General features: G+C 40.3%; 2 protein-coding genes across 13 annotated transcripts in view; one reads left to right on the top strand and one right to left on the bottom strand.

The window, feature by feature from the left end:
* Positions 1–12217, top strand: part of LOC103472577 (regulating synaptic membrane exocytosis protein 2-like) — a 46208-nt gene extending 33991 nt beyond the window's left edge. For 9 of the 11 annotated variants that reach the window (XM_017307394.1, XM_008422306.2, XM_008422302.2 and 6 more), the window contains 9 exons: positions 2850–2872; positions 2952–3049; positions 4613–4762; positions 5271–5455; positions 6418–6553; positions 7822–7934; positions 8696–8797; positions 10003–10142; positions 11338–12217. In XM_017307394.1, coding sequence (XP_017162883.1) covers positions 2850–2872; positions 2952–3049; positions 4613–4762; positions 5271–5455; positions 6418–6553; positions 7822–7934; positions 8696–8797; positions 10003–10142; positions 11338–11526 — 1136 coding nt within the window. In that variant the 3' untranslated portion in view covers positions 11527–12217. Of the gene's footprint in view, positions 1–13; positions 364–1195; positions 1238–1390; positions 1430–1862; positions 1890–2849; positions 2873–2951; positions 3050–4612; positions 4763–5270; positions 5456–6417; positions 6554–7821; positions 7935–8695; positions 8798–10002; positions 10143–11337 lie in introns of all 11 variants that reach the window. The other 2 variants (XM_017307401.1, XM_017307398.1) reach the window with 2 other exon arrangements.
* A 1177-nt stretch (positions 12218–13394) lies between these two features.
* On the bottom strand, positions 13395–25617 carry lrp12 (low density lipoprotein receptor-related protein 12). Of its 2 annotated transcripts, none has more exons than XM_008422322.2 (11): positions 24906–25617; positions 23025–23102; positions 22808–22943; positions 21439–21641; positions 20977–21224; positions 20385–20534; positions 20087–20308; positions 19370–19636; positions 18568–18770; positions 18352–18484; positions 13395–16989 (listed from the first exon to the last, which is right to left on the bottom strand). In XM_008422322.2, the coding sequence occupies exons 1-11, from the start codon at positions 24958–24960 to the stop codon at positions 16087–16089; spliced, it is 2598 nt and encodes an 865-aa protein (XP_008420544.1). In that variant the 5' UTR covers positions 24961–25617; the 3' UTR covers positions 13395–16086. The 2 variants fall into 2 exon arrangements, with proteins under 2 accessions (XP_008420544.1, XP_008420545.1); XM_008422323.2 differs by having other exon boundaries at positions 23025–23081.
* Positions 25618–26728: the final 1111 nt, after the last annotated feature.

Genomic DNA, 26728 nt, shown 5'->3' with positions numbered 1-26728 from the left:
CACCTGTGCCTACATCTGCACCCGTTCCCCCACCTGTACGCGCACCTGTGCCTACATCTGCACCCGTTCCCCCACCTGTACGTGCTTCTGTGCCTGCACCCACCCCTGGTCCTCCACCCGCACCTGTACCTCCCGCTGCACCCACACCTGCACCTCAACCTGCACCCACAGTCACATCAACACCTATAGCTGCCCCTGTTTCTGTCCCAACACCTGCACCTACCCCAGCCCCGCCTCCTGCTCCTGTTCAGCCCCCTCCTCCTGTTGTACAACCACAGCCACCTCCTGAATCCACTTTACCCCCAACTCCTTCCCCAGCCCCTTCACCAGCACCCTCACCAGCCCCACCCCCTCAGACTCCAGGTGTGTATGTCTGTGGGCTGGTAGCCTGATATTGACCCTTTGCATCTATGTCACCTAATTGCGTTGAGGCGCCATGACAGACAATGGGAGTATTGAAAGGAGCGACTGTGATTGTTTTTATAGCCTTACTTTTACTTGCTCAAGTCAAGCTGATTTGTCTGTGGAAGTAGCACATCTAGTTGGGGCTCATAGATGGCGGTATTTACAAAAATTGGACATAGCTACCTTAGAGACCGACCCATAACTTCTCCCAAATATTTAATCAAATCGTCAACTAAGCCTGAATTCCAGCCACATGGTTTATACCAATGTCATAAACAACTTTTCCCCTTACACTGGAGTGTAAGAAAGCATACAAACATCTAGTTTCGGCGTTTCCCCCAGTGTACTATAAGCCTGGCGGTCCACTAGGCTTTATTTGCTCCTCATCAGGCTAAGCATAGATTGTTTTAAAGATTGTTTTAAATAGGTTGTTTTATACACCAGTATCTGTGAGTATAAAGACGGATTAAGCTAGTTCTTACAGTTGATGGGTGTGAACCAGTAGTACCTGAACCTGCACGCTAGCTTCACATGCTATTATTTTAAATTTCGATGTCTGCTTGTACTCCTCCGAATTTGTGTAACTTCTGCAGACAGATTGTTTTGACATCCATCATAGCAGAGCTGGGCTATTTTCTTAAAAGCATGACGTCATGCAAAGGGTCAATTCAGGAGTTTACTACTAGAATATTCCACATTCCTCACATTCAATACTATTCATTCATTTAATGCTTCATTTATTCATGTGTCCATGTTTGTTACATCATCACCTCATGTCTGCATGTGTCAGACCCAGAGAGACGCTCAGCTACACCTGGCGGCACCAGAAAAGGCAAGTCCACTCAGGGAGGTCTGATGATGAGTTTAGGTGATCCCTGAGCTCGTAAACTGAAGCTTTGGGTTGTTGTTGACAACCAAGAGGGGGTCACCTGAATGATGTCACTGTGGGTTTGACCAATCACCTGTCTCTTTCTGCATGATGCAGAGGTCACATGGGAGGACCAGCAGAGGAAAACACCCAATGGTACGGCAGCACCCTCTAGTGTTTAGATCATAGTCACTGCAGTCTGGAGAGGACACAGTTTGCTTTAGTTGGCATCCCTTTAATTGTTAGTAACCTTCCAGGTAAAAGACCCGTCAGCCATAATTTGCTTGTTACCATTATTGTCATAAAAACATTGTGAGTATTACCCTTTTGAATTATTGTTTCCTTGTTGTTGTATTAGTGGCTTGTAGCTAAACACAACACAGAATAAAATTTTTGTGACAATAAAATGGGACCAAGAGCTGAGCTCTGAGGTACGCCGAAAAGGTATTTATGGTAACTGGTGTCTAGTGTGGTCTTTAGAGTGCTAATTGGTGAAACTGATATTGCCGAGCCCAGCTCTCTCATTTCAGACACGTTTTGTCCTGATCAGTTTGTCTGATTGTTGTTCATTGATTGTTGTCGTTTGAAGGAGACGTGTTGCCAGCGAGTGGAGAAGGTAAAGAGACGCTGCTTCTTTCTGCTTGTAGTTTAGATTTGAGCTGCTTCAGAGAGTTTTCTAGTGCTTGACTCAAGCTTGGTTTTCATCTCTGATAGAATGAAAAACTGAAAGTAGTCATCCTCTTCACTTTGTTTTTGAAAATGTTTGATAATTATTTAGTCCTGTTTTCTGTGGTAGAAACATAAGAGCAGTAATGGACACCGCTAGCTAAAAAGGTTGCTGTGCTAACCCTGCAACACTAATCATAAACATTAGATCTATTAGCGCTAATGTGCTTCATATCAACATGGTATTTAGTGGAAGCTAATGCTAAACTGCTGATTTCAACCATGTTGACACCCCACCATGTGTTGATGACACAACATATCAACATGCAGCTTCAAATTTGTTTTTGAACATTATCAACCTTTCACTCAATATTTTCAGTTTTATAGTTGCTGAGTTTTGCCAACTCTGTTGCTGATTGACCACAGAGAGGCTATGGTCAGAAAGTGCATTTTAAACATTTTCCTGTGGAACAGCAATGCATTCTGGGTACAGAATAAGCATGAGAGAAAATAAAAATGCTATATACATGATCACCAATCACTTCAAAATAACAGCATGACTGTAAACGTCTAACTACTTAAAAATATCTTGACAGTCAATAACTAAAACTTAAACTCGGAGGTTTATTCAAGTAAAAGTTTAAAAAGCAGTCGAGAGGAGATTAGCGGAAGTTAAATGTGCTAACAGTTTTCAAAACTAGCAAAAGCGCTACGCTAAAAATTAGCTGCAGTATTAGCACACTAGAGGAAGTGTTTCCACCAAGAGCATAATCTGAGTTCAAAAACTGCTTTGTGGTAACATGAGACAAACCTGAACATTACTGTTTTAAATTAAACTTTGATGCTTCACAATAAGATCCCATGTTGACATTTTATTTTTATTTTAAACTATCCTCTTATGTCTCTGCAGGTGTGATGAAGGACCCCACTAAGGTAAAACCCACAGCAATCCAAACCAACTGCTTGTGATGTCACGGCCTTACTCGCCTGTTTGCTCGTCTTCTGTCCTCAGATGAGGGACAGCCTGTCCTTTAAATCGTCAGACAGCGACGTCAGCGATGTGTCTGCCATGTCCAACGCGTCTGAAACCAGAACCGCCCTCAAGATCAGGTGAGAATCCAGGAACCAGCCTCACAGTATTAACATTTTCATGAAATTTGCCTCCTTTTGTCATCTTACAACACAAACGATCAGGGCACTTTATTAGGTTACGGATCTCACAACCTTTTACAAATTAAATATGAACATGTTGATGCGAATTTGCAGCTAGCCTCTTTTGCTCTTTTAAATTAAATGCAACCTTTTAAAATTTGACCTGTGAGCAGGAACTGCAGGAAAAAATCCAGAAGAAATCTTGTTTGCAGTTTGTCACCAGCAGTGTTGGTCAGACGAATCTAAAGTTTAACATTTTTCAATTTTAGCCAGTAAAACTAATTCTGATAAAATCTATCACTAAAATCCTGAGAAAATACATTAAAGGTTGTGATTGTGCTGGAACATGACAAAATGTGGACAAGTTTCAAGTTGCTTTACTCTCTCATACATTAAGTTAATATAGGAGAGAAACAATTAATTGGATTAATTATGATTAATTGCGATTAATCAATTATTGAAATAATTGTTAATTAATTTAGTAATAGACTAATCGTTAACTGGAGTATGCAGACTCAAAAAAGGCCAATTGCTGACAGAACAACAGACTCTGAGCAGTTAGATAGATAGATATAGACCAGTGGTTCTTAACCTGGTTCGATCGAACCCTAGGGGTTCGGTGAGTCGGTCTCAGGGGTTCGGCGGAGCCTGTGCCGCGGAGGTAAAGACACACTTGTGTAAAGTCGTGATGACGCCCCGCTTTGCCATCACTTGCTGCAGAGGATCATGTTACATTGCTTAGCCAATAAGAGCTGCGAAGGAGCACTGAATGAAGGAGTTCCACTCTTTTCACCAAATTCTATAGTCTAAATCTGCTCCTTAGTCGCATCTTTTCGGGGTTGGTACTGCCTCTAGTGGCGTGGTGGTGGTAACACAGCTAATATAATTACATTACTAAATCAGAATACCGCAAAGTATGTTGTGTGTCGGGGGGGAGGAGCAATAAGAAGAAGGGTTCGGTGAATGCGCATATGAAACTGGGGGGTTCGGTACCTCAAAAAAGGTTAAGAACCACAGAGATAGATAGATAGATAGATAGATAGATAGATAGATAGATAGATAGATAGATATCGTGCACTAAAGGAATGTTATGTTGTTACATTTTCAACAATAACAGGTTTTTGTCGTCATTTACAAAATTAATTAAACTATAAGCTTATTTGCATTTCCTTATGTATTTCTAATATTGTATATAAAAAAGCTTAAATGGTTGGTTAAATGCAAAATTTGCAGAATGTACCAATTTTTTCAAAACCTGATTAACTGATTAATAATCAGAGTAACTAATTAAAACTTAATCGTTAGTTGCAGCCCTGATCAATAGAACGTCTAAACGTCTCAGATCTGTCGTCTTTTCTTTTTCTTCTACCTGCTTTATGTATGTTAAGTTTCGCTTTATTTATTTTCTGCATGTTTTTTATTTTTTGACGATGTTTGCATGTGCATGTTTTTGTCTGCCATCTTTTTTGCATGTTTCTCCATTTGCATTTTGCCATCCCGTCCTCTGACTGGTCGAAACAGTAAGGCGGAGTCTGTGGAGGACCAATCAGGGGATTTGGGCGGTGGCTCAGAGGGGGCACAGGAAATAGAGGGAGCAGCAGAGGGCGAGTCTCAGCTCCATAAGAGCGAATCGATGGAGGAAGGGCTGGAGGAGGAGGCGCAGTCTGAAAAGTAAGAATGATGTGCAGTTCGCACTTCAAAAACACAAAATCTTACCAAATAGTTTTGGTTCAGTTTCTAGTGCAAATTTTTTCGTACATTTGAACTAAGACAAAAATAACTTAAAAGTCAGTTTAAGTAAATAATTACTTAATATTTCTGAAAAAGTTCTAGTTCTACATGTAAATTACTTCATAATATGGGAAAATGTCCTGTTATAAGAGAAACTGGTAACTTTTAAAATCAATCATTTACTTAAAAAAGCTCCTACATTTTGGTGAAAAGTCACTTGTAGGTTAGTTTTGTCTTATTTAAAGTGCACTCAGATATTTGCACTAGAAACTGGACAAAAATACTTAGTAAGATTTTATGTTTTTGCAGTGCATGTTGCCCTCAGCAGTGGCTTCTGGTGTTTTTATTGATTTAGTTTTTATCCCTCTCAGTCCTGTTAGTCTTCCACTCCTCTGGTTTATCTGACCTTTTTTTTTGTCTGATAGAAATATTTTTTGTTTTACTTCAGAGCTGCATCTACCTCTGGTGCTCCTCTCACCAAGTCATCCAGCGTCGGTGGAGAGATTTGCTCGTTAGGAAGAAACGACGACGACGACGACGACAAGAAGCGGCGCTCCAGCTTCGGAGCGAGGATGATGGGAATGGTGGGACTGGGAAAGAAGAGTCAGAGCGCGTCCCAGCTCAACCCAGAGGGTCGGTCCCAGTTCGGTCAAAGCTCACACACAAACAGGAAGTCAGATCCTAATGGAAACAGGAGAACATTTAAGAACCTTTTTACTTTTTCTAATTATGTAATAGATTCTCTTTTACCTGATATAACAATTCAATTTGATTCAAAGATACTTTCCCAAAAGTAAATTAAATGTTGTAGCTGATTTCTTCTTCGAAGAACATAATACCACTACGGTAACTTTAAATCTTAGACTTCAAGCCAATCTCTGTTTCCATCTGAAGAAAATCTAAAATATTGTGATTTCTTTTACTCTTTCCATTGAACAATGAGCAAGAGTAAACTTGGAGTAGGACAAAGTAACTTTTCAGCAAGTTATAAAGGCTTGTTTTAAGTAAATAATTGCTTAATACTGATGAAAACGTTCTAGTTCCACTGGCAAGGGGGACTAAAACTGTTACCTAGCAACCCCACCCAAGTCCAGCCCGTTACCTAGCAACCAGTTCTAGTTCCACTGGCAGATTTTAGAATATTTTTCTCATGTTAAAAGTGAAAGAATCTGCCAATGAAACTAGTATTTCTTCATCAAGGTTAAGGAGTTATTGACTTGGATCCTATATCTTTCTGAAAGTTAGTTTTGTCATATTTCAAGTTTACTAAGAGATTTGCACTAAATACTAGACCAAAAATACTTAGTAAAATTTTGCATTTTTGCAGTGGCCATGTTTTTTCTAAAAAAAACTTAAAAAAATGTTTTTATTTATTTATTTTTAGATTAAGCTCAGTTTTTTTGGCAGAAATTTCCCTTCTTTTTCTTCCTATCTGCAATAAGCTGCCATACATTCCAGATGCTTTATGTTAGCTCACTTTATGCAGTTAGTGTTTCCATCAGCTCCTGCAGGAGATCTACAGCCTAACTGTTGATCAGTTTCCACCAAACACTCGTCCATATTTGTCTTCAATCTCTTTCGTTTGTTTCTTTCAGAGGAGGAGAAGAAGAAGAAAGCGATAAGACTTCCTGTCCAGAGGAGCGTAGAAACCGGTTTGGCCATTGAGTTTAAATCTCGATTCACCCGACAGCCGAGTCGAGATCCGGACGCCGAGGACCCAAAACCCGGAGCGTACGCACTTTTCAGTTCAACACTTTGTTTCTGTTTCCTTCTGTTTCGTTCTTTTAAAACAAAAAATCACACTACCATCCTTCATTTTAACATATTTTATACATAATTTCCACCGTCACAACGCTGGTTGGGCTTCTTCTTCTTTGTATGGTGGTTGACAATAAAAGTTTAATGTGCAATACTGCCATCTACCGGAGTAGATGGTATATATATCCAGAGGTGGTAAAGTACCCAAAAATTATACTCAAGAGTAGCACTACTTCAACATATTTTTACTCAAGTAAAAGTAAAAAGTTTGTTGGTAAAATGTCACTGATTAACTGATTATCAATCATTTAATATTTAAAAATTACATAATCAGACAGGGCTGCACAGTGGCGCAGTTGGTAGAGCTGTTGCCTTGCAGCAAGAAGGTTCTGGGTTCAATTCCCGGCCTGGGGTATTTCTGCATGGAGTTTGCATGTTCTCCCTGTGCATGGTGGGTTTTCTCCGGGTTCTCCGGTTTCCTCCCACAGTCCAAAAACATGACTGTCAGGTTAATTGGTCTGTCTCAATTGTCCCTAGGTGTGAGTGTGTGTGTGCATGGTTGTGTGTCTCTGTGTTGCCCTGTGACAGACTGGCGACCTGTCCAGGGTGTACAGGTCCAAAATACACAGTAAAGTGAAATGTTTTGGTCTTTAAAGGACAAAAATGACAATAATTCACATAAGTAACAAAAAATAACAAAATCAGATGAAAGAAAAATGTTTCCAAATCAGTTTCTTTCAATAAAAAAACTTCAGAAACGTTAACAAAAACTGCCGCTGTGTGTCTGTTTCTGGTGAATTTCTGGTTAAAACATGTTTGTTTTTCATTCAGTGGGTAGAAAAGACAGAATTTTACTCAAGTAAGAGCAGAAAAAAATACTAAAATACTCTTAAAAGTAAACAAACAATGTAATTAGTTACTATTCAACTCTGGATATTTCTCTGATTGGACAGGTTTGTGTTTTCTATATTTTCCGTTGGCCATAAAATTTCAATTATGTAAATAAATCAGCTTAATTGAAACACATCAGTAAAAGAAATCTAATGTTTTTTTTAATAAAGTTTTGCACTAGAATGAGGTGATTTCTCAGCCAAAATATTTACGTTTTTGTATTTTGCATTTTTTTGCATGACGCCACAGGTTACTAGCAGAATATTAAATACGTTTTTCACAGATTTGTAATGAGAAAGCTGCTAATGTCTAATAATAATAATAATATGTCTTCCTGTTTGTCTCGTCAGCCTGATATTTCCAGGAGTGAAGTTGGCGTCAGATAAGCAGTTCACCGGCTTTCTGGAGGGATTAGGACCCGGCCAATTGGCTGGACGCCAGACGCTGGCCACGCCCCCCATGGGTATCGATGATCAATATTGAAACATTATTTATTCAATCATACATCTTCCTCATTCACATCTATACTTAGTTATTTATATCAGAATTTCCACTTTTTACCATAAAAAGTTTTACTTTTTTTTTCAATTACTCATTTATTAGTTTGGAAAGGGCGGATTTACAGATACATGTTGATTGAAATAATTTCATTTACAATAATTTTATTCAAATTCTTAGTTATTTTTAGTGCTGAGAATGTTTCTTCATTTATTCTGTGACTAAAACTATAGTATAATGATTTGTTTACATGTTGCAGTATTCTGTTTTCATGCTTTCTAGTTTCTGTGAGGAGTTATCTGTCTTAGTTGATGAGTATGGAGGGCCAGCAGTGACAAAATTAAGTAAATAATAAATAAATATACCATGAAATATATACATGTAATTTAATATGTTTTTAAAGAAAAGTTTTTCTTTTAAACATAATTTTTTGCTATTTAAATTCATTGTTTAAAAAATATTTATAGGATATTTAATTATTGAATTGTATATGTCATAATTTCATGATATAGTTTTATTGGTATGTTTAATTATTTAAGGATGTTTTTAATTATTTTATGATACATTTAATTGCGTACATGTATATATTTTATGGTATATTTATTCATTTAATTTTGTCACTCCTTACCCTCCATAGATGAGGTGCTGTAAGGATAAAAATATCTGCAGGAAGTGTCTGTCTGTGTCTAGAAGCTCATATAAAGATGGCGGCTGTGTGTTGATCAGGGGACATCCAGATCGGGATGGTCTACAGGAAGGAGCGGCTGGACGTGGAGGTGATCCGGGCCCGGGGGCTTGTGGGTAAACAGGGCAACAAGAACACTCCAGGTGACGAAACAACCATTTTATAATGTTGTAGATTAAAAAAATGAAACCAGTGCAGCTGATAAACTAGGCTGGAACTGAGACAACATGAAACATGGAGTCAGAATTACAGCGGGATGCTTTAGATTTAAACATAGCCAGAACTTGGAATGGCCTAGTCCAAGGGTTTGTGACTTTCATAATCTAAAGAGTCATTTTTGCTCTCAGTCCAGCTGAATAAAACTTGATTAGAGCCGTAAATGTTACATAGCATAAAAAAATACAACGTATGCCAGCTATTGAAAAACTTCATTTTCAAATGAGCCCCGTACACTGTAAAAACAAAATCATACCAAGTTATGTTTTTTGTCTAGTTTCTAGTGCAAATATCTTAGTTTTGTTTTATTTCAAGTGTAATAACTTAGAAGTAATTTATCAGCAAGACACAGGAGCTTGTTTTAAGTAAATCATTTATAAACATCGCCTTCAGTGCTTGTTTCACTAGGAAATTGTTTTCACTTATAATTTGGGAAAAAATAGTTTTTTAAGTGAAATAATCTGCCAGTGGAACTAGAACAGTTTTTTTATCAATATTACAAATACTGAGTTAAAACAAGATCCTAATTCTTGCTGAGGAGTTACTTTCAGTTAGTTTTGTCTTATTTCAAGTGTTTTAAGTTATTTGCACTTGAAACTAGACACAAATGTTTGGTAAAATGTTGTGTTTTTGCAGTGCAGGCTCTACTTTTTGATGGTCTTATCAAATAAATCCACATATAATAGACGAGGTTCTGTCCATCCATGCTGAATATTTCATAGCTTTATGAAAACTGTATATAATAAAATAAATTTGGTTTATTGCTTTTTCTATGATAACTGGATAATATTAAGTTATAAAAGTCTCTGACTGGAGTGATGCTGATATTAAATGAGAGCCTGCAGCTCCCTCTGGTGGTGGGATGGAGCGTTTATCCAGAGAATGTTAATAAAACAGGACAGGATGTACAGACACACGTCAACATGCTGTTACCCTTTATTACCTAATATATAGAAGAATCTATAATTTATCCACATACAGTTTTTCAGTCTTCTAAAATAATCTACAACCAAAACTGAAGAAATATCATGTATATGTAATAAATTACATATACATGAGCTATTTGTCCTGCAGATTAGCTTTTTGTGTGTTTTTACCGACTGACTCGTGATTCTGTTTGCTTGTGTCGCAGCTCCTTATGTGAAAGTGTATTTAATGGATAACGGGAAATGTGTGCTGAAGAGACGAACGCGTCTGGCAAGAAAAACTCTGGACCCGCTTTACCAGCAACAGCTCCAGTTTGAAGAAAATCCTGAAGGGAAAGTGCTGCAGGTAAAGTCGGGGAATACAAAAGTGACACAAAGATCTCCCCTTCAAACAAACAGAACTAAAAAATGCTGTAAAATATGTCATTTTTAACTCAGACATGCAGAAAAATCAACCTCCCAGCTCTGTGACGGATTATATTGATCTAATCTGAGGATTATTGATGAAAAACAATCTTAATGTTTTTTTTACTACTTTTTGTTGCTTAAAAAGTAGAAAAACAGGTCAAAGGTCAAATTTTATTGTGCTTACAAATATGTGCACTTTTTAAGTCATCTGATGTTAAGAAATGTGACATAAATAAAGCCTAATTGAACTGAGAATGAATTTGCAACCTGCAGAATAGTGACGATGTTTTCTGTCAGCTAATAAAAGACCTAATGAAAGCAAAATGTCCTCTTCGAATGTGAGTTCAAAAGTTTGAAAGTTATTAGGAAGAAGAGGTTAGGAGAAATGTTGGAGACCTAAAAGACGAGAACCCTACGTGAACTTTTAAAAGCTCTGTATGAAGACGACTACCTGTAATTCACCGCATTGGACTGTGATAGTTTGTTATAAATATCTGTTCCAATTCTGACCTGCATTCTTTCTCTGACACTTTGGTGTCGACCAGCAGTTTATAATATCTTTGTAGGAAGAATAATTTATATTAAGGAGAAATGCAACGCAGTAGCTGTGAAAGGAAGCAGCTTAAAATCTCACTTTTCTACCCATAATCAGTCAGTATTTTACTCTTGACGCTGAACTGCAGTACAGTAATAAAACAGTCAACACATCATTCTGAGGACATTTAGCCATCAGTAGCATCAAGCTAACGCTACATCCGCTAGCTAAGCTAAAATACCGCTTTTCAACGACTAATTATTGTCTGGATAAAATGTTTGGTTAGTGGTTAAACATCTACAGACATCGGAACAGTTTGTACCTACAAAATGTAAGATCTGCTTTAAAACAAACTTTATGCTCACAAACAACACCTGGATGGTCTGACTGGTATGAAAAAATTCACTTTTTATGCAATATATGCAAAGATTGTTCACAAAAAAGGCTGTAATAGTGTGTCATAAAGTAAATTTTGTGTCTTTTGGTTGCAAAGTATGCAGTTTTGTTTTTTTTTTTTTACATAATTTTCACTTTAAATTTCTATTTAATAAATAAAAAAAAACAGAAAATGTGTCTAAATGTTTGTCTGTCGCTGCAGATCATCGTCTGGGGCGACTACGGACGCATGGATCATAAATCCTTCATGGGAGCTGCTCAGATCCTACTGGACGACTTGGACCTGTCCAACATGGTGATTGGCTGGTTCAAACTGTTTCCCGCCACGTCATTGGTGGACCCGGCGTTGGCGCCGCTAACGAATAAGGAGACCGAAGGCGGCAAATCGTAGCATCAGGAGACGGGACCGACTGCGTCGTCGCGTCAAACGGGCCTCGAGGCGAGCCGGAGGGGACAAACGGTCGCTGGGTGCAGTGACCCTCCTGTGCTCCTGCATGCTGCATGATGATGTCACAACGATGACGTACCAGTGCCATGATGATGTCATCGGGGCGGAGGGAGGCTCCACCCCTCGCCGAGGAGAGGGCGGGACGGGTTGGGCAGAAGATGCTTTGAAAAAGAGAGGCCAAAAGACTCGCAGCTGCCAGCCAATCACAGCAGCTCCTCTGTGTCATGTGACAGGCGGCCTCTGTTTCCATGGAGATGCAGGAACATGGAGGTCTGCTGTGGTGTGTTTTTTGCATGGAACGACAAAAAAGATTAGAAGAAAAAAAAAATAAACGTCAGAAACTTCAGCAGGAAAAAAAGAGAAAACAAACCGACACCCTGGGAATGTCGCCTGAAAACTGGAAAATAGTTTCGTCATTTATGATTTTTGTAAAATATCCCTGACATGCGACTCATTTTTCAGAGATTACATAACGTGACTTTAGATCCATGAAGGTTCTCTAAAACATCGTCAGTCCTGTAAGGTTTAACGTTCTGCTGCTATGCCTGCTACAGCCTTGTTTTAAAAAACTGGGATGCTGTATAAAATGTAAATAAATACAGAATGCAATGATTTGCAAATCATTTAAACCATATTTCTCTTTGAAATGTCTTCTGTTTGTTCAGACGAGAAGTGACTCGAGCACAGAAAGGTACAAGAGAAGGAAGAAAAGCTGCTGTTTTTCTACATTTTAACGTCTTGTTCCCGTAATGGATTAAATAATTTTCTTCCATAACAAACAACCTTCTTCCAATTAGGGCTGGGCGATTATATCAGTTTTATTGATTTATTCAGTTTTTGTTTTTTGAAGATTTAATCTGCGCTCCTGRTGTTTCCATAGCCAGTGGTTTCAGAACGCCCAGGGCGGCCATCTTGTTTGACAAAGTCAAAAAAAGTTGCAAGAAAAAATCTAAAATTGAGATTAATCCAAGATATTTTCAAGCTTCATAAGTTTAAATTTGCTAGAAAAAACTTTTTTTTTTTTTTTTTTTAGAAAAAAAACCCCCTGGAAATTTTAGTTTGAAGAGTTTGCAAAAAAAAAAAAAAAAATTAAAATTTTGAGATTAATCTAAAACATTTCTAGAAAAATCTTGGAAATTTCTGAGTTTTAAGGGTTGAACAGTTTAGACTTAAAATTTCCACGCAAATTTTACTTTTTCTTTCTAATATGGCTCTAATACGTTGTCACTTGAATGTCCCTCTGTAACACAGAAACGATTGTTTATACTTCTCACAAATTAATTTTAAAATATAAAAGCATTACATTCATGTGAAGTTAGCGAAGCTTTTGCTTCGTATTTTGTTGAAACACTTTTAATCGATGGTCTTCTTGGTCTCTGCCTTTCTTCTCTGCAGAGGAAATTCATTAAATGAAATTAATCTTTGTTCTGAGCAGCATTTTGAGAAAATACTTTTTTTCCCCCATGTTTCCTTTGCTTAGAAATATTATGGCAAACACAAAGCTTTTTTGCAGCACATCACCAGCAGAGGGCAGCAGAGGCAGGGAAACTATAAAACATGGGAGAAAAAATACAGAAGATGTTACATTTTACAGTTTTTAAAATCAAAATTAGTTTTTAGAGCGTAATCTGAAATTTAGCTTAATCTTAATTTGAATGAAATGTTCAACAATGATCCAATAACAGAACTGCTGAAAGACCTGCTAATTTAGACATCAAATGAAAACTAATTCAGGAGGTAATTTCTGTTTGCCATAACTGGAGTGGATTTGGTGAAAATGAAGTGAAAGAAGATTAAATCTCTCGAGTCAATTCACTTGATGTGAACCTTTAATCCTTAGTGCAGTTTACCAGGTTTTAGTTTTACAGACTCAAAGAAAAACACCAAACAAATTGGATCATGCAAGTCAGAAAAAACAGCTCCACAACAACAACAACTTAACACAATAATAATAACCATAGTAATATTAATAATAATAATAATAAATATACACAATCACACAAGGTCAGCCAAGTACCAAAACAGTAACGAGGATCAGAAATACAGACGCTTGAATGGCTTCAGTTTGGGTCGGGAAAAGAGGAGCCACAAACTAAAAACACCACGTTTATAATGCAGATGTGATCGGTGCTGCKTTCCGTTCCAGTTSTGGTTCTTCTTGGACTTTTTGGTCTCATTTCTTCTTAGAAACTGTCAGAAGTGAATGAGAAGAAAAACCCAACAACTGGAGCGGACGAGACAAATTTTCCAATCCAGAACAAAGCGGCATGAAGGACGGAAAAAAAACTTTCAAGACCGCGATGAGGATCACATGACCTGGATCTCAAAGTGAGGATTTAGTTTARAAATATTCAACTAAAGGTTAATAAAATGACATTGTGCTTTATATTCAGTAATATGATCAAACTTTGTCCCAATGTCTTAACAGCTGACGGCTAATATCAGCATAAAATCAACATTAAGATGTTTATATTGGCCACAGGGAAATAAAACTTAAAATAAACTCKGGCTGCTAGCAGGCCTCTTTGGAAACCTCCACTGGTCACATGATCCTCATCGTTTCGCTTAAACAGACTCAACCAGCAGCCTTAGAAATGGAGGGACCTTTGAAACTTTTCCATTTGATCAGGAGTTCCCACAAATCACCCTGTCGTATGGTTTCCTTATCAAACAATTCCGTTCTTGCCAACGGAGAGCCATCAGTCTGTTCAGTCAGGGATCGACGGTACGACGATCTTAGCGGTACGWCGGTTTACTGTYGTACCGCTAAGCAGAACATTTGCCYGAGATGAATAACAACAGAACATGGGGGCTTTGGGTCATTTTGCCTCTTTGCCGACAACCTCTTAGTCTCTACTTGCCTCCATTTTGTATCTGTAAACAATAAAATGCGTACCTATATCCTTAAGCCAAGGCGTACCAGTTTACTTTTTGCTACAGTTAAATATTCTCATGAAATTCTGTTATAAATGGTGAGAAGAAAAGCCCAAATCTCACCCAGAATTTCTTAATATAATTCTAAGTGACCTATTGCTGGTAGATGTTGTTGGGAGTCTTATGACCACATTTCCTTGTGTCTAACGGTTTTAGCATCACCTTCTCATACAAAAAAAAAAAAAAATCTGTTAAAACGGTAACATAACAGCGAAGTGGCGAAATGGCTAGTGGCTGAACGCATGGTTGTCAGGCGGTAAACAAACAGCAGAGGAACCACAAACCGTTTAGTTTTTTTGGTCGTACCAATAGGAAACAGTGACATCACACCCAAGACTCTGATTGATACATTTATCTGTAACCTTTAATCCAGCTAGCATGCTAACAAACCGTGAAAGAAATTAGACAGAAGCTCTAGTCCAGTCTGACGTGCTAGCACTGTATGCTAGTTAGCCATTTGAAGTGAAAGATCTGGGTGGCATTTATAGCATTAGCTCGCTTGTTAGAAATGAGTTAACTTGTTACTCTGTGTTAGCATGTTAGTCTCAGGTTTAGTGAGTTAGCTTGGTACAGTTTTACAGAAAAATAATGGCAGTCCTGAAGCTAGCRTGTTTATAATGTTACCTGGATGTTGGCATGTTAGCAGATCAGTTAGCATGTTAGCTAATGTATGAGAAGACGAAGCGCCATTTGCCTGCGAGAGGAAACAAGATCATGTGGGATTTTGGTAATTTTGCCTCTTTGCCGACGTCCAGTTAGTCTCTTCTTACTTTCATTTAGTACCTGTGAACAAGAACATTTGTTCCACCTATATATGTGAGTATTTTCATAAAATTCTGAGATTAATAGTGAGAAGAAAAGCCCAAATCTGACCCAGAATTTAATAATATAGCATAGTATAAGGGATGTATGACGCAAAGTTGTTAGCAGTGTTATGTGATCAAACCAAAGGAATGCTAAGTGATCTATTGCTGGTCTTGTGTCTAACAGTAAACAGCACTGTTTCATACTCAAAGAAATTTGAGTAACAAAACAGCGAAGTGGCGAAATGGCGGCCGAACATGTGGGGTTAGCAGGCGGTAAACAAACAGCAGAAGAACCACAAAACTTTTAGTTTTTTTGSTCGTACCAATAGGAGCCAGTGACATCACACCCAAGTGTCTGTTTGGTACATTTATCTTTAACCTTTAATCCAGCTAGCATGCTAACAAACTGAAAAAGAAATTAATTAGTAGCTTTAGCCCAGTGTGACATGTTAGCATTGTTAGCTAGCTATTTGAAGTGAAGCTTCTGGGTGGCATTTATAGCTTGTTAGAAATGAAGAGTTAATTCATTTTAGCATGTTAGCATGAGTTAGCGTGTTTAGCGAGTTAGCATGGTGCATCTTCAGTCTAAAAGAATGGCAGCCCTGAAGTTAGCGTGTTAGTTAGCAGAAGAGTAAATTTAAGAGATGTGTTAGTAATGTTACTTGGAAGTTGGCATGTTGTCTTGTTAGCGAATCAGTTAGCATGGTAGCCAATGAATGAGGAAACGCTGGACAGTTAGCATGTTAGCTGGCAGGCTAGCCTGCTAGCAGAGCAGCAGCAGCTCGTCGTCGCTGCTCTCCGTCTTGCCCGTGGCCTCCAGGCAGGCGTCGGGGATCTGAGCGGTGTGGACCATCCCGCAGTGTTCACAGGTGCCGTCCCGCCCCCCCCGGCCGCTGGCGCCGCGGTGATGATGGTGGACYGGGCCGGCGGCGCAGGAYGGGTGCGGCTCCAGCAGAGGCTGCCGTATGTCGCTAAGTGATGAAGAGGAGGAGGATGAAGAGTCCGAGTCAGAGACAGGAATGAGGAGCTCAACGTCTTCCTCTTCCTCTCTGCTTCCCCGTCGCTCAGCAGCCTCAGGGCCGTTTCTTCCCGCCTCCAGCTGGCGCAGTGGGCTTTGATTGGTCCACGGCTGGTTCTGCTGATTCTGGTTAGTTCTGGTCAGATTCCTGGCGAGGCGGTGCAGGTTCTGGGCCAGGCGCTGCAGGGCGGTGGACGAAGGAGGCTGGGGCTCGGAAACCTCCGGATCAGAGCTGGACGTCACCACGGTAACCGGGCTGGACGGGGGCGGGGTTTCTCTGGGCCGGTCGCGGCTCGGCGTCGAGGCCACCGACACGACGGCCTCCACGGCGGAGGGAGGCGGGGTTTTGTTAGGCAGCGCGGCGACGGGCCCGCCCACGGCGCCGACCCCTCGCCCTCTCTCGCCCTCCGTGTCGGTGTCGTCGGAGTCGGGAGACAGCAGGTCCGAGCCGGAGCTCCCAGTGCTCCCAGTGCCGGAGCTGTCCTCCAGGTCAGCAGAAACCAGAGCCAGAGAACCGGAGCGGCGAGATCGGGAGAAGGTGAAGAGTCTGCGCCACAGGTTGCGATGGCGGCCAGAGGAGGGAAGTCTGATGGAGGTGAAGCCGAGCTGAGAGCGCACAGCCTGGCGGAGGTTCTCCAGAACCGACGCCTGAGGAAGAACGGACCGGAGAAAACCTTCAACAGACGGGTCCATTTAAAAACACACAGCTGAGCAACAAGATTATTTCACTAAAGGAGACGGGATGCAGACAGGACATTTTTAAAAATGAATATATTTCAGTGCAGTTTATGGAGTTGTTCTTTCAGCAAATGGATTTTTAAAAAATGATTAATCGTTTGCTAAATTAGTTGACGATCGATTAATCACTAGTAATGTGATTAATCGTTTCAGTCCTTAGAAAACATTTGATTCCTCCAAAAATAATAGTTTGCCATTRGTTTTTCATTTGTCTCTGTAAATGCTTTACAGTTTACAGAAGATCTTCTGAGATTTTTTAATTTCATAATTATAACTTTGAAAGTMAAAAATATGATTAATTCTCTCAATTATGATTTAAGACTCAAAATCATATCAGCGTTCACATTTCTGAAGTATTTCTTCAAAAGAGCTAAATGAACCAATGATCAGGTGAATATTTAAAAGTTGAATTGGTGAATGTTSAACAACCTAAATAACAGATAAATATGAGTTAAATATATTATTTGTTTATTTAATAATTTAACAGCAAATATGGTTTTTGAATTAAAAATGTTTTTATTGTCATTTTGTCAATAGGTTTTGATTACYGTATTTTCCGCACTGTAAGGCGCATAAAATAGACGCTTCAGTTTGGGTTGCCAATTTGTTCCGTACTCTATTATTACACATCTACATTGTAAAGAATTGGTCTCCGAGTACTTTATATAGTAGCTGCCCCAGTCATTGTTTCACTCAGTGTTGGTGTTGTGATATTGTGCCCAACTGCTTTCTGGGTAACACAGACCAACCGACACGCTGCCGCCRCAGYCTCTGYCTCTCTTCCCCCCCTGGCTTTAAATGTATTATCAAACTTTATTAACAAACCAACGTTCTGACAACTATCCCAGCATGYACCGCGCATTTCTTCTTCTGCTGGGGGAAAATTAAGTCGGCGGCTGCTTAACGTAGTTGCTMGACCTGTTGTGGCTCAATATTGGTCCATATTWAAGGMGMMCCGGATTATAAGRCGCACTGTCGGCTTTTGAGGAAATTGAAGGTTTTTAGGTGCCTTATAGTGCRGAAAATACGRWAAATGATGAACAAACTACAGATTACAATCAGTTTTTTACTTTTATTTCTTAGAGCACAAGAGGCCATGCAGATATTCAATAGTCAGAATAAAGACATTATGTGAGAGTTTAACTCTATAATMAAGTTTYTGTTGGATTCCTGACAAACTTTCAGTTCTGATGATTTTCTGTTTCCKTATTGATGCAGAAACAGGAGCAGTGAAAACGTATCCAGTGAGCTGAACGATGTGGAATCATGTACCTGGTTGCCAGAGCAGACAGGGAAATCCTCCACCGGGGGGATCAAGCCCTGGGCGATCAGCTGGCCGTAGGAGGGCGGAGCCTCCCTCCTCAGCAGCTCCGCCTCCACCCTGGACAGCTGCGTCTCGAACGACCTGCGGCAACCACACAGATTTTATCCCCCTCACCAGTCGCCCGGCAGAGATCCGACAGCCTGCGGCGCGGCGCGGAGCCTCACCTGCGCTCAAACATGCGCAGCGAGTAGAGCTTGCAGGTGCAGCCGAGGGCGATGACCAGCAGCAGGCCGCAGATCAGGCTGCCGATGACGGCGGCGGTGATGACTCTGGTGGGGACGATGATGGGGCAGCTCTCCTCGTCGCTGCCGTCGCCGCAGTCGTCCTGCGCGTCGCAAACCCACGACTCGAACACGCAGCGGTTGTTCTGGAAGTTACAGAACCAGATTAGCTCTACAGAACCAGAAGGGTTTTTAAACCGTATTAAACTCTGAGGCTGCAACCAATAATTACATCAGTAGTAAATTATTCTGGCAACAAATCTGAAATCAACAAATCTGATTTTAAWTKAMAAATCTGAAGATTTTTCATTTAAATCACTTTTTTATCCAGTTTTGGAAATGCATTAATAATACAGCAGATATAAAATGAATTTGAACTAAATGAAGCTGAAAACTCTACTGAGGAGATTTGGATGAAACACGTTATATATATATATATATATATATATATACACGTACAGTTTTGTGGTAATTGCTGCTCTGAATATGTTGTTTTTGTCCCGTTTACTCCAGAAAACATTTAATTCATCACTAAATTAACTGACGATTATTTCAATAACTGATCAATGCGATTAATTGATTTAGCCCGATGCAAAAAACAATGTCTCTTCACCATATTCAATCAAATCAAAGTTTATTTTTACAGCATAACAACCAAAAAGCTTCACAACAATCAGATAAACGACGAAACAAAGACGATTAGAAAGTTTACATGATTCCACATGCAGTCGGCTGATCGTCTCACCTTGCAGTGGAAGTTTCCAGGTTGGCAGAAGAAGCAGTTCTTTTCGTCCGACCCGTTGGGACAGCGGTTCTGGTAGTTGCAGCGGTCGGAGCGCGGGTAGCAGGCTCCGTTCCTGGAGCAGGGGAACTCGTCCTCCTGGCAGGACGAGCAGTTCAGCTCGTCCCGGCCGTTCGGACAGTGCCAGTAGCCGTCGCAGCGCTGCTGCTCCGTGTAGCAGCCCCAGTTCCCCCCGCAGGGAACCTCCCAGGGCAGGCAGAACCCGTCCACCTGCAGCAGAACAGAACCGGCTCAGACATCTCAGACAACAGGAGAGCTTAGAAATAAAAATGTGCAAAGTTTTTTATACCAGATCCAATTTAATTACCGGACATTTCTACTAAAAACTGGATGATAAAAATCTTCAGTTTGGTGTTTTGGTCTCAATTTGTGCTTTTTTTCTTTTTTTTTGAATTGATTTAATTTGTCGTTTCTGTTTTTTGTTTGTTGATTTTGCACATTTAAAATGTTTTCCACTTCCAGAGTTAAATGTTCATCAGGAGTTTATTTTTCTTTGAGAATGTCTTCTGTCATCGTCMCCATTATTTCACTTGAAAATGGTTTCAAAACAACAACATTATTGATTATCGCAATAAATTCTGGGACAATTTATGGTCCAGGAAGTTTGCGATCGTGACGGGAATCGGAGTGAAAATCGTTCAGAGCCGAGTCTGGACCGACCTGGTAGGTGACGTTGAAGCCTCTGGCGGCGTTGATCTTGTCAGCGTAGAAGTGAACTCTGAGCTGACCGGAGGAGGAAACCACGGCGACGGGCGCTCTGGAGTCGAACGCCGTCAGCACCCGGAGGAGGCGGCGAGGGTTCTCCTCCAGTCCGTCGTAGACCTTGACGTAGTCGCCGTATCCGGTCCCGTCCAGCTTGAAGTCGGTGAACCTGAGGATGACCTGCAGGAGGAAGAGCAGGACGATCACCCAGGTTCTTCTTCAGATTTCTGTCTGAGCCCAGGGGGTCAGAGGTCACCTTCCGGTGGTCGCCGGTGTCAATCATCCAGGTGCAGTTGCTTCCTGGAGGGTAAAAGTCGGGGTAGTTCGGGGAGCTGAAGGAGCCGTAGAAGTTCCTCAGCCACTCGCCGCAGGTGGGAACGTCGCAGTCGATCTCATCGCCGAGATCCTGAGGACAGAAACACAAACTTAATCAGAAACGGTTTTAATTAGGACGGAAAACTGCTGAGCGATGGAGAAAAAACTGAATTCATCTGTTGTGTCTCAAATCTTTTAGCCTTAAGTTTCAAATCTCCGCCTGAATATTTTTGCTTATTTTAACTGGACCCGGTTCTTTAAATGTCCTGTAAATATTTTAGCCCATTTCTCCGTAACAACTGGAACTTTCAGTATCTAGCAGTTATTTTCACAAGACTGGACCCTCAGATTCACTTCCTGCTCCGGCGGCAGTGAAAACCGAATCGTCTCCCTTTCAGACCGTTGGGAGTTTTTGTGTGGTGGAATTACGTCTCTGCTAATTTAGCTGGATCGTTGGCGCTACGTTGGGTCCAGCCGGGTTCATGAAGCCCATCGGTTCTGTTGGCGTCGCCTGCTCTGAACCGGGCTCTCACCTGGCAGTCGATGCTGCCGTCGCAGCGCAGGCTGTGGGGCAGGCAGGTGTAGATCCGGGTGTACCGGGACAGGCAGGGGAACTGGTTCAGGTTGCAGGGCTGGAAGGAAAACGGCGAGTCCACACACAGCTCTTCGTCCGAGTTATCCCCGCACTCGTCCATGGAGTTGCAGCGCCACCAGTCCGGGATGCACTTCCCGTTGGAGCAGTGGAACTGGTCCACGTCGCAGCTGGACGCCTCCGGTTTACCTGCAACAACATCCCCGATTAGCGGCAGCTGGAATCTCTCTGAGCCGCCCCGGCGTCTCCGTTTAGTCGGCGCTCTGAGGATTTAAATCTGAGACTAATCCAGAATTACATCACGGCTCTCTGAACAGCCGTTACGCAACAAACAGGACGACGCGCCAGAGATCACAGGATGACGGAGACGGGAAGGACCCAGAGCCGAGCGCGCCGTCCTCACCGGTGATGTAGGACAGCCGGAAGCCTTTCCCCGCCAGGCCGTCGTCGGAGTGGAAGTGGATCCAGACGTGATCCTGGGACAAGATGTACGGCGGCGGCAGGGAGGAGCCGCAGACCCGCAGGCCGTCCAGGCTCCTGTAGCTGCTGATGGACATCCAGTCTGAGGTGCAGCGATGAGAACCCTGCAGGTCAAAGTCTTGGAAACTGCAAAAGAATAAATAAAAATGTTCTTCATCCTGGGAAAGAACGACTGAAAAATACGGGAGAGGAAGAGGAGTTTTTAAATCAGAATTGATTTCGGATCTCAGAAGAAAAAGAGTCAGAAACTAAAGTCATAATTTAGAGAGAAAAAATAATAATTCTGTGAAAAAGTCAGAATAAAAAAAAGAAAAGAAAAAAAAATGTAAATTTGAGAGAAAAAAATCAGAATACTGAAAAAAGTCAATTTGAAAAAAAAAGAAAGAAAAAGGCGAGAAACACCGAGAGCATTAACTAGCAAACACACATYAACTATAAAACGTTTAAATGCAGGAGCTGATAAGTAAAAAAGGTTTGAAATGTTTCCTAAACTCTGCAGCAGGCTGTAGTCGTCTGGTTTAACTTTAGGCCTGAACTTTGACCCCTGCACTGAAATAAACCCAGAGCAGACGGACAGCAGGCGACCACAGGAAGAGCCAAACCACATCATGAACCGAGCAGCCGGCCAAGAAAAAGGCCAGTTTTCTAAAATAATCCCTCAACTATGCATCTAAAAACATTCAGGAAAACCAACTTTCCTTCTTTGGAGATAAATACGAGATTCASATCAGGAGTCTGAAAACGTTGTGAGCAAAGGATCCATTTTTTTTATCCTCAGAAAGAAAAAAACTCGCTTTGAGCTGCAACCTAAAAAGACAATTAATCACTGATAAATATAATTATTTACTTAKATTTTTCTTAGTTTATGGAAACATTTTCTTATTTGATGTTGATGTAAAAAAAGCAGAAACTTTCCAGTGACAAGAAAAATTCAAAAACAGACAAAACGACTGATTGGTGGCCGGCAGACACTCATCCACTTCAGCAAAGGAAAAATTATAAAAAATCAGCCTCTGTCCTTTTCTGCTCTGCTTTTAGAGGCTTGGCTGACGGACCGGCCCACCGGGTCACGTCTGCTCGTTTACAGTCAACAATAGTCGCCCCACTGTCACAATCTCAGCAACTTTCTTGMTATATTTAGCGACACTTCAGACATAAAAAGTATCAGTCAGAATCAGCAGGTCAGGCTTTGTAAAGATCGGTGGAGATCAAGCTCGATGCTGAAGAGCTGAAGGGTTTAAACCGATATYAACACCCAGAAACATGCCAGCTTGCGGCGCGGCGTTTGTCACCTGATGGTGATGGAGTCCCCGGGTCGGGCCCTGATGTTCCAGCTGCAGTTGAGCCTGGCCGGGTACTGGAAGGGCCAGCCGGGGCTGGTGATGACGCCGCTGGACGCCCGCAGGAGCTCGGCCACGTCGCCGCAGGCTGCACGGAGGGAAGAAGTTTCTGTTACAGCTTCACCGCAGGAACCGCTAAACACCGACAGCCGAGAGCCTCTGAACGCACCGTTAGAGAATCCAGACACGTAGACGTTGTCATTCCTCTGAGAAGAAGCAATGCATCCTGGGAGAAACGGGGGGAACACTGAACAGCACATTCATACGCATTAGGCTCATTCTGACGAACAAACAACAGATTCTTTTATAATAGTAATCAGTCAGAAATGCTGAAATGAAACGGCTTCATTTGAAAGAGCAATCTGTGTTTTCAAAGCAGAACTCCAAAATAACTAAAAATATAAACGTTTTATTAAATAAGTAAAGAAATATTTCCCACGATAAACRWGRCAGTCAGAAGAATAATAGTGCGATGAATAGCTTTASGCTGACGATCTGATTATATCCCTGCAGGGCATCACTTTAATGCTTTTCCTGCAGAGGATTATGGGACGGCGTTCTCATTTCACTGGTAAACACTGGTCTAATGCAACAACAACAACAAGAGAGAGAAAAAGCACGGATTCAGCCTTTCTAAACGTTTAATGATCACCTGCTGAGCTGAATGTGGATCTGAACCTTTCAGTGCTGCACCTGCATGGTGAGGAGGGAGCTACGGTCGGCTCACTGAGCAGAAAGTTACATTTACTTTAGTTTTATTATAACCAAGAGCTCCGTTTTTAAAAATGACTGAGTAACTAATGAAAAACMGCAAAAACACGCAGATTTAGAGCATTTTGTTAAGCATTTTGATCAAATAAACGTGACAATAAAATTTTACATTTTATTTAAAAATTGTGCATGTGAAGTTAAAATCGGTTATCTATATTTAAAGATTGAGAAGCACCAGAAATCAGAGGTACCGATTTTTCAGTAAGTTATTCTTTTTTCTAATTAGCTAATAATTTTTTTGCCTCTTAAATTGTAAACTAGCAGCAGCGAYGTTTCAAACTTTTTAAGATTTTTTATTTAAAATAATTTAAGGTGACAAATATACTTTGCTGCATAMATTTGAATTRTTTTTAMATTTTCTCCAATTTCTGTTTGATTAAAAGCAACTAATAACTAATTTATGACATATATTTCACCCTCAGATGAAAGAAATTGCACTGAGTTACATAAATTGAAATATCCCAATAATCTGCACATTTAAAAAAATAACTTTTATAGATTGTAGACAAAAAAATCTAATCAGATACAGAAAATAGTCATAAATCAGGAGGAAAAAACAGAAATTAGTATTTACCAGGAAAAGTCACATCTTTATTTGTCATAATGAGGCCTGTCGCAATAAGCAATAAATCAATCAATCATCATAAATTAAAACGAGCTCAATAATTTTCATATATAATTTGTCGCTTTTTTCTCTTTTCACCAAAAACTGGATGATAAAAATCTTCAGTTTGRAGTTTTAGTCTCAACTCGCCTTTTTTTTTAAGAGCAATTTTGTTCACAGAGACGTCATTATTCATTTGATCTGTTGTTTGTTTTGTTYATTTCTTTTGAATATTTAAAACGTCTTCCAGTTCCAGTGTTACTTGTTCACTGGAATTTAAAGTTTATTGATCTTTGAGAACAAAATGTTCCTGCATTTTTATGCCATAACCATTATATAACTTGGAAATATTATCGTTTGTTGGAATAACTACTGGGATCATTTATTGTTATTGTCAGAGACCTAACAAAAATCATCACATTAAATGAGCACTTACCAGAAATACGAAATATTTATACATTTTTAAGGATCTTTACAGTCTTAGATAATAAAAAACAAAACTAGAGGGGAGATTTTAATGTTTGTGGTGAGACGACACCATAAAAAATGAAGCAATTTAATCGTGCAATCTGCTTACAATAGAATAGAGATCAATATTTTGATTAATTTTACACTAATTCAGATTAAACAAATGCTTTCTGACCCATTTGAGCCCAGGAAGTGAGCTCTTCTTACCTGACAGGAGCAGCAGGTAGACGACCCTCTGCCTGCAGTCTGAACTGAGGGCCATAATAACCCTGGAGTCGGAACCAGCTGTTGGGCTTTTTCTGATCGATCTGATGCGATGATACCAAGGTCACKGAAGAGARCSCTGCATGTCAGCTTGACCACATTAAAAATAAAATWAAAWAAAAAAACACCCGATAGACTCAACGCATTAAAATCTCCATAAAATCCTCCTAACGGCCGCAGCTGACCTGCGCCGCTGGAAACAAAGACATCCGAGCCCGTTAGCTTCAGCTAGCAGCGCTGCGGTTATTACTAGCTGGTTAAAGGATTCATAACGGGAATAAGCKCCGYTGGTTCAACACACCGACACATGTTGAGAGGAAATACGGTTATCTAACTGCAACACAAATATATATCCCCCCCTCACAGAGGAGAGCTRGCAGGCGGACTGTTGCTAATGAGCCTAACGGTGGAGAAAGTGGCCCAGCAGCCGAGACATGCTAACGGAGCTACATGGCCATCCAGCCCGTCCACCGTCAGGCAACCAGAACCCGAACCCAGCAACAGGCCGGCTGACCCGATAAGAGTTCAAAGAGCCGGGACTGAGGCCAGCAGAGCCGCCGTTACTCTGTTTATGGGTCCAAAAGCATTTTTACGGTTCCGGTTAGCTGTTAGCTTCGAGTCAGACTGAAGAGCGAGAGAGAGAGAGAGAGAGAGAGAGAGAGAGAGAGAGAGAGAGAGAGAGAGAGAGAGAGAGAGAGAGAAGCTCCGTCAGAGTGACATCACGATCCTTCTGTTTTCCCTTTTTCTTCAATTTTTATTTATAATTTTTTCTTTCCTTTACTTTTAATGTGTTTTTCTTTCTTTTACTTATACATTTTATTTTGTTAGCTTTCTTTTCCCTTTTCTTTTAGTTTTCATTTTCACTCTTTTTTTAAACTTTATTTTCGTTCATTATTTCTTTTCCTGCCTTCTTTCTTATTCTTTTTCTTTCTTTTGCTTTTCTTCTTTTGTCCATAAATCAGGACCATCATATCAAAAAACCCAAATAAAATCACGTAGCATTTTATGAAAAGTTCTGAAACACTTTTTAAGATAAAAACAAAAATGCCATGTTTGTTTTCTCATCATGGGTTTTTTTTATAAATCAAGAAAACAGTTTTTCTCTTTTCTTTTTTTTAGATAGATTTTTATTGTTATTTCACACACATCTACATCTGCCCCAGATTTTAAGCTGAATAAATCTTCATATCAGCACAACATTGTCCTTTTCCACAATAACAGCACATCTGTTGTCTGTTGCCGGGTCTCACTTTGTGAACAGCAGCTGGAGCTTTTCTCAGCTGTCCTATTGTTGCCTTGATTTCAGACTCAAACGCCTCTCAGGGCCTAAAACCTGCCCATCTGCTGTAAGCCCCCTCACCCACATGCCACAAAGAAAAGACTATTACTGAGGTCACATGAACATATCCAAGTATTTAAGGGGCTCAGATGTGATTATCTTCATTGTAGCACCACTGACAATCAGGTTTATTTTCAGGTTTTAAGTTACAAAATATGTATTTTTATCAAGTTGTTTCCATGTCACATTGTATAAGATCTTAGCGGTTACGTTTTCCAATATGTTATTGCAAAAACTAAAACAATAGAAAACATGTAATTTGATTCCAACAGGAATTGACTGACAGCCACCAAACTGAAATAGGGATATGGGAAATGAAAGCAAAAAAAAGAGCTTTATAACATATATAACTACAACTATAGATTATTTTTAACCAAACACCCAAAAAGTTACGTTGTGAATTTTGTGGCAAAGTTCCTTTCAAGCT

Source organism: Poecilia reticulata, linkage group LG11 (genome assembly GCF_000633615.1).
Source record: "Poecilia reticulata strain Guanapo linkage group LG11, Guppy_female_1.0+MT, whole genome shotgun sequence".
Classification (NCBI taxonomy): Eukaryota; Metazoa; Chordata; class Actinopteri; order Cyprinodontiformes; family Poeciliidae; genus Poecilia; species Poecilia reticulata.
Note: the sequence above shows the minus strand (reverse complement) of the source record. Positions and strands in the feature narration are given on the sequence as shown.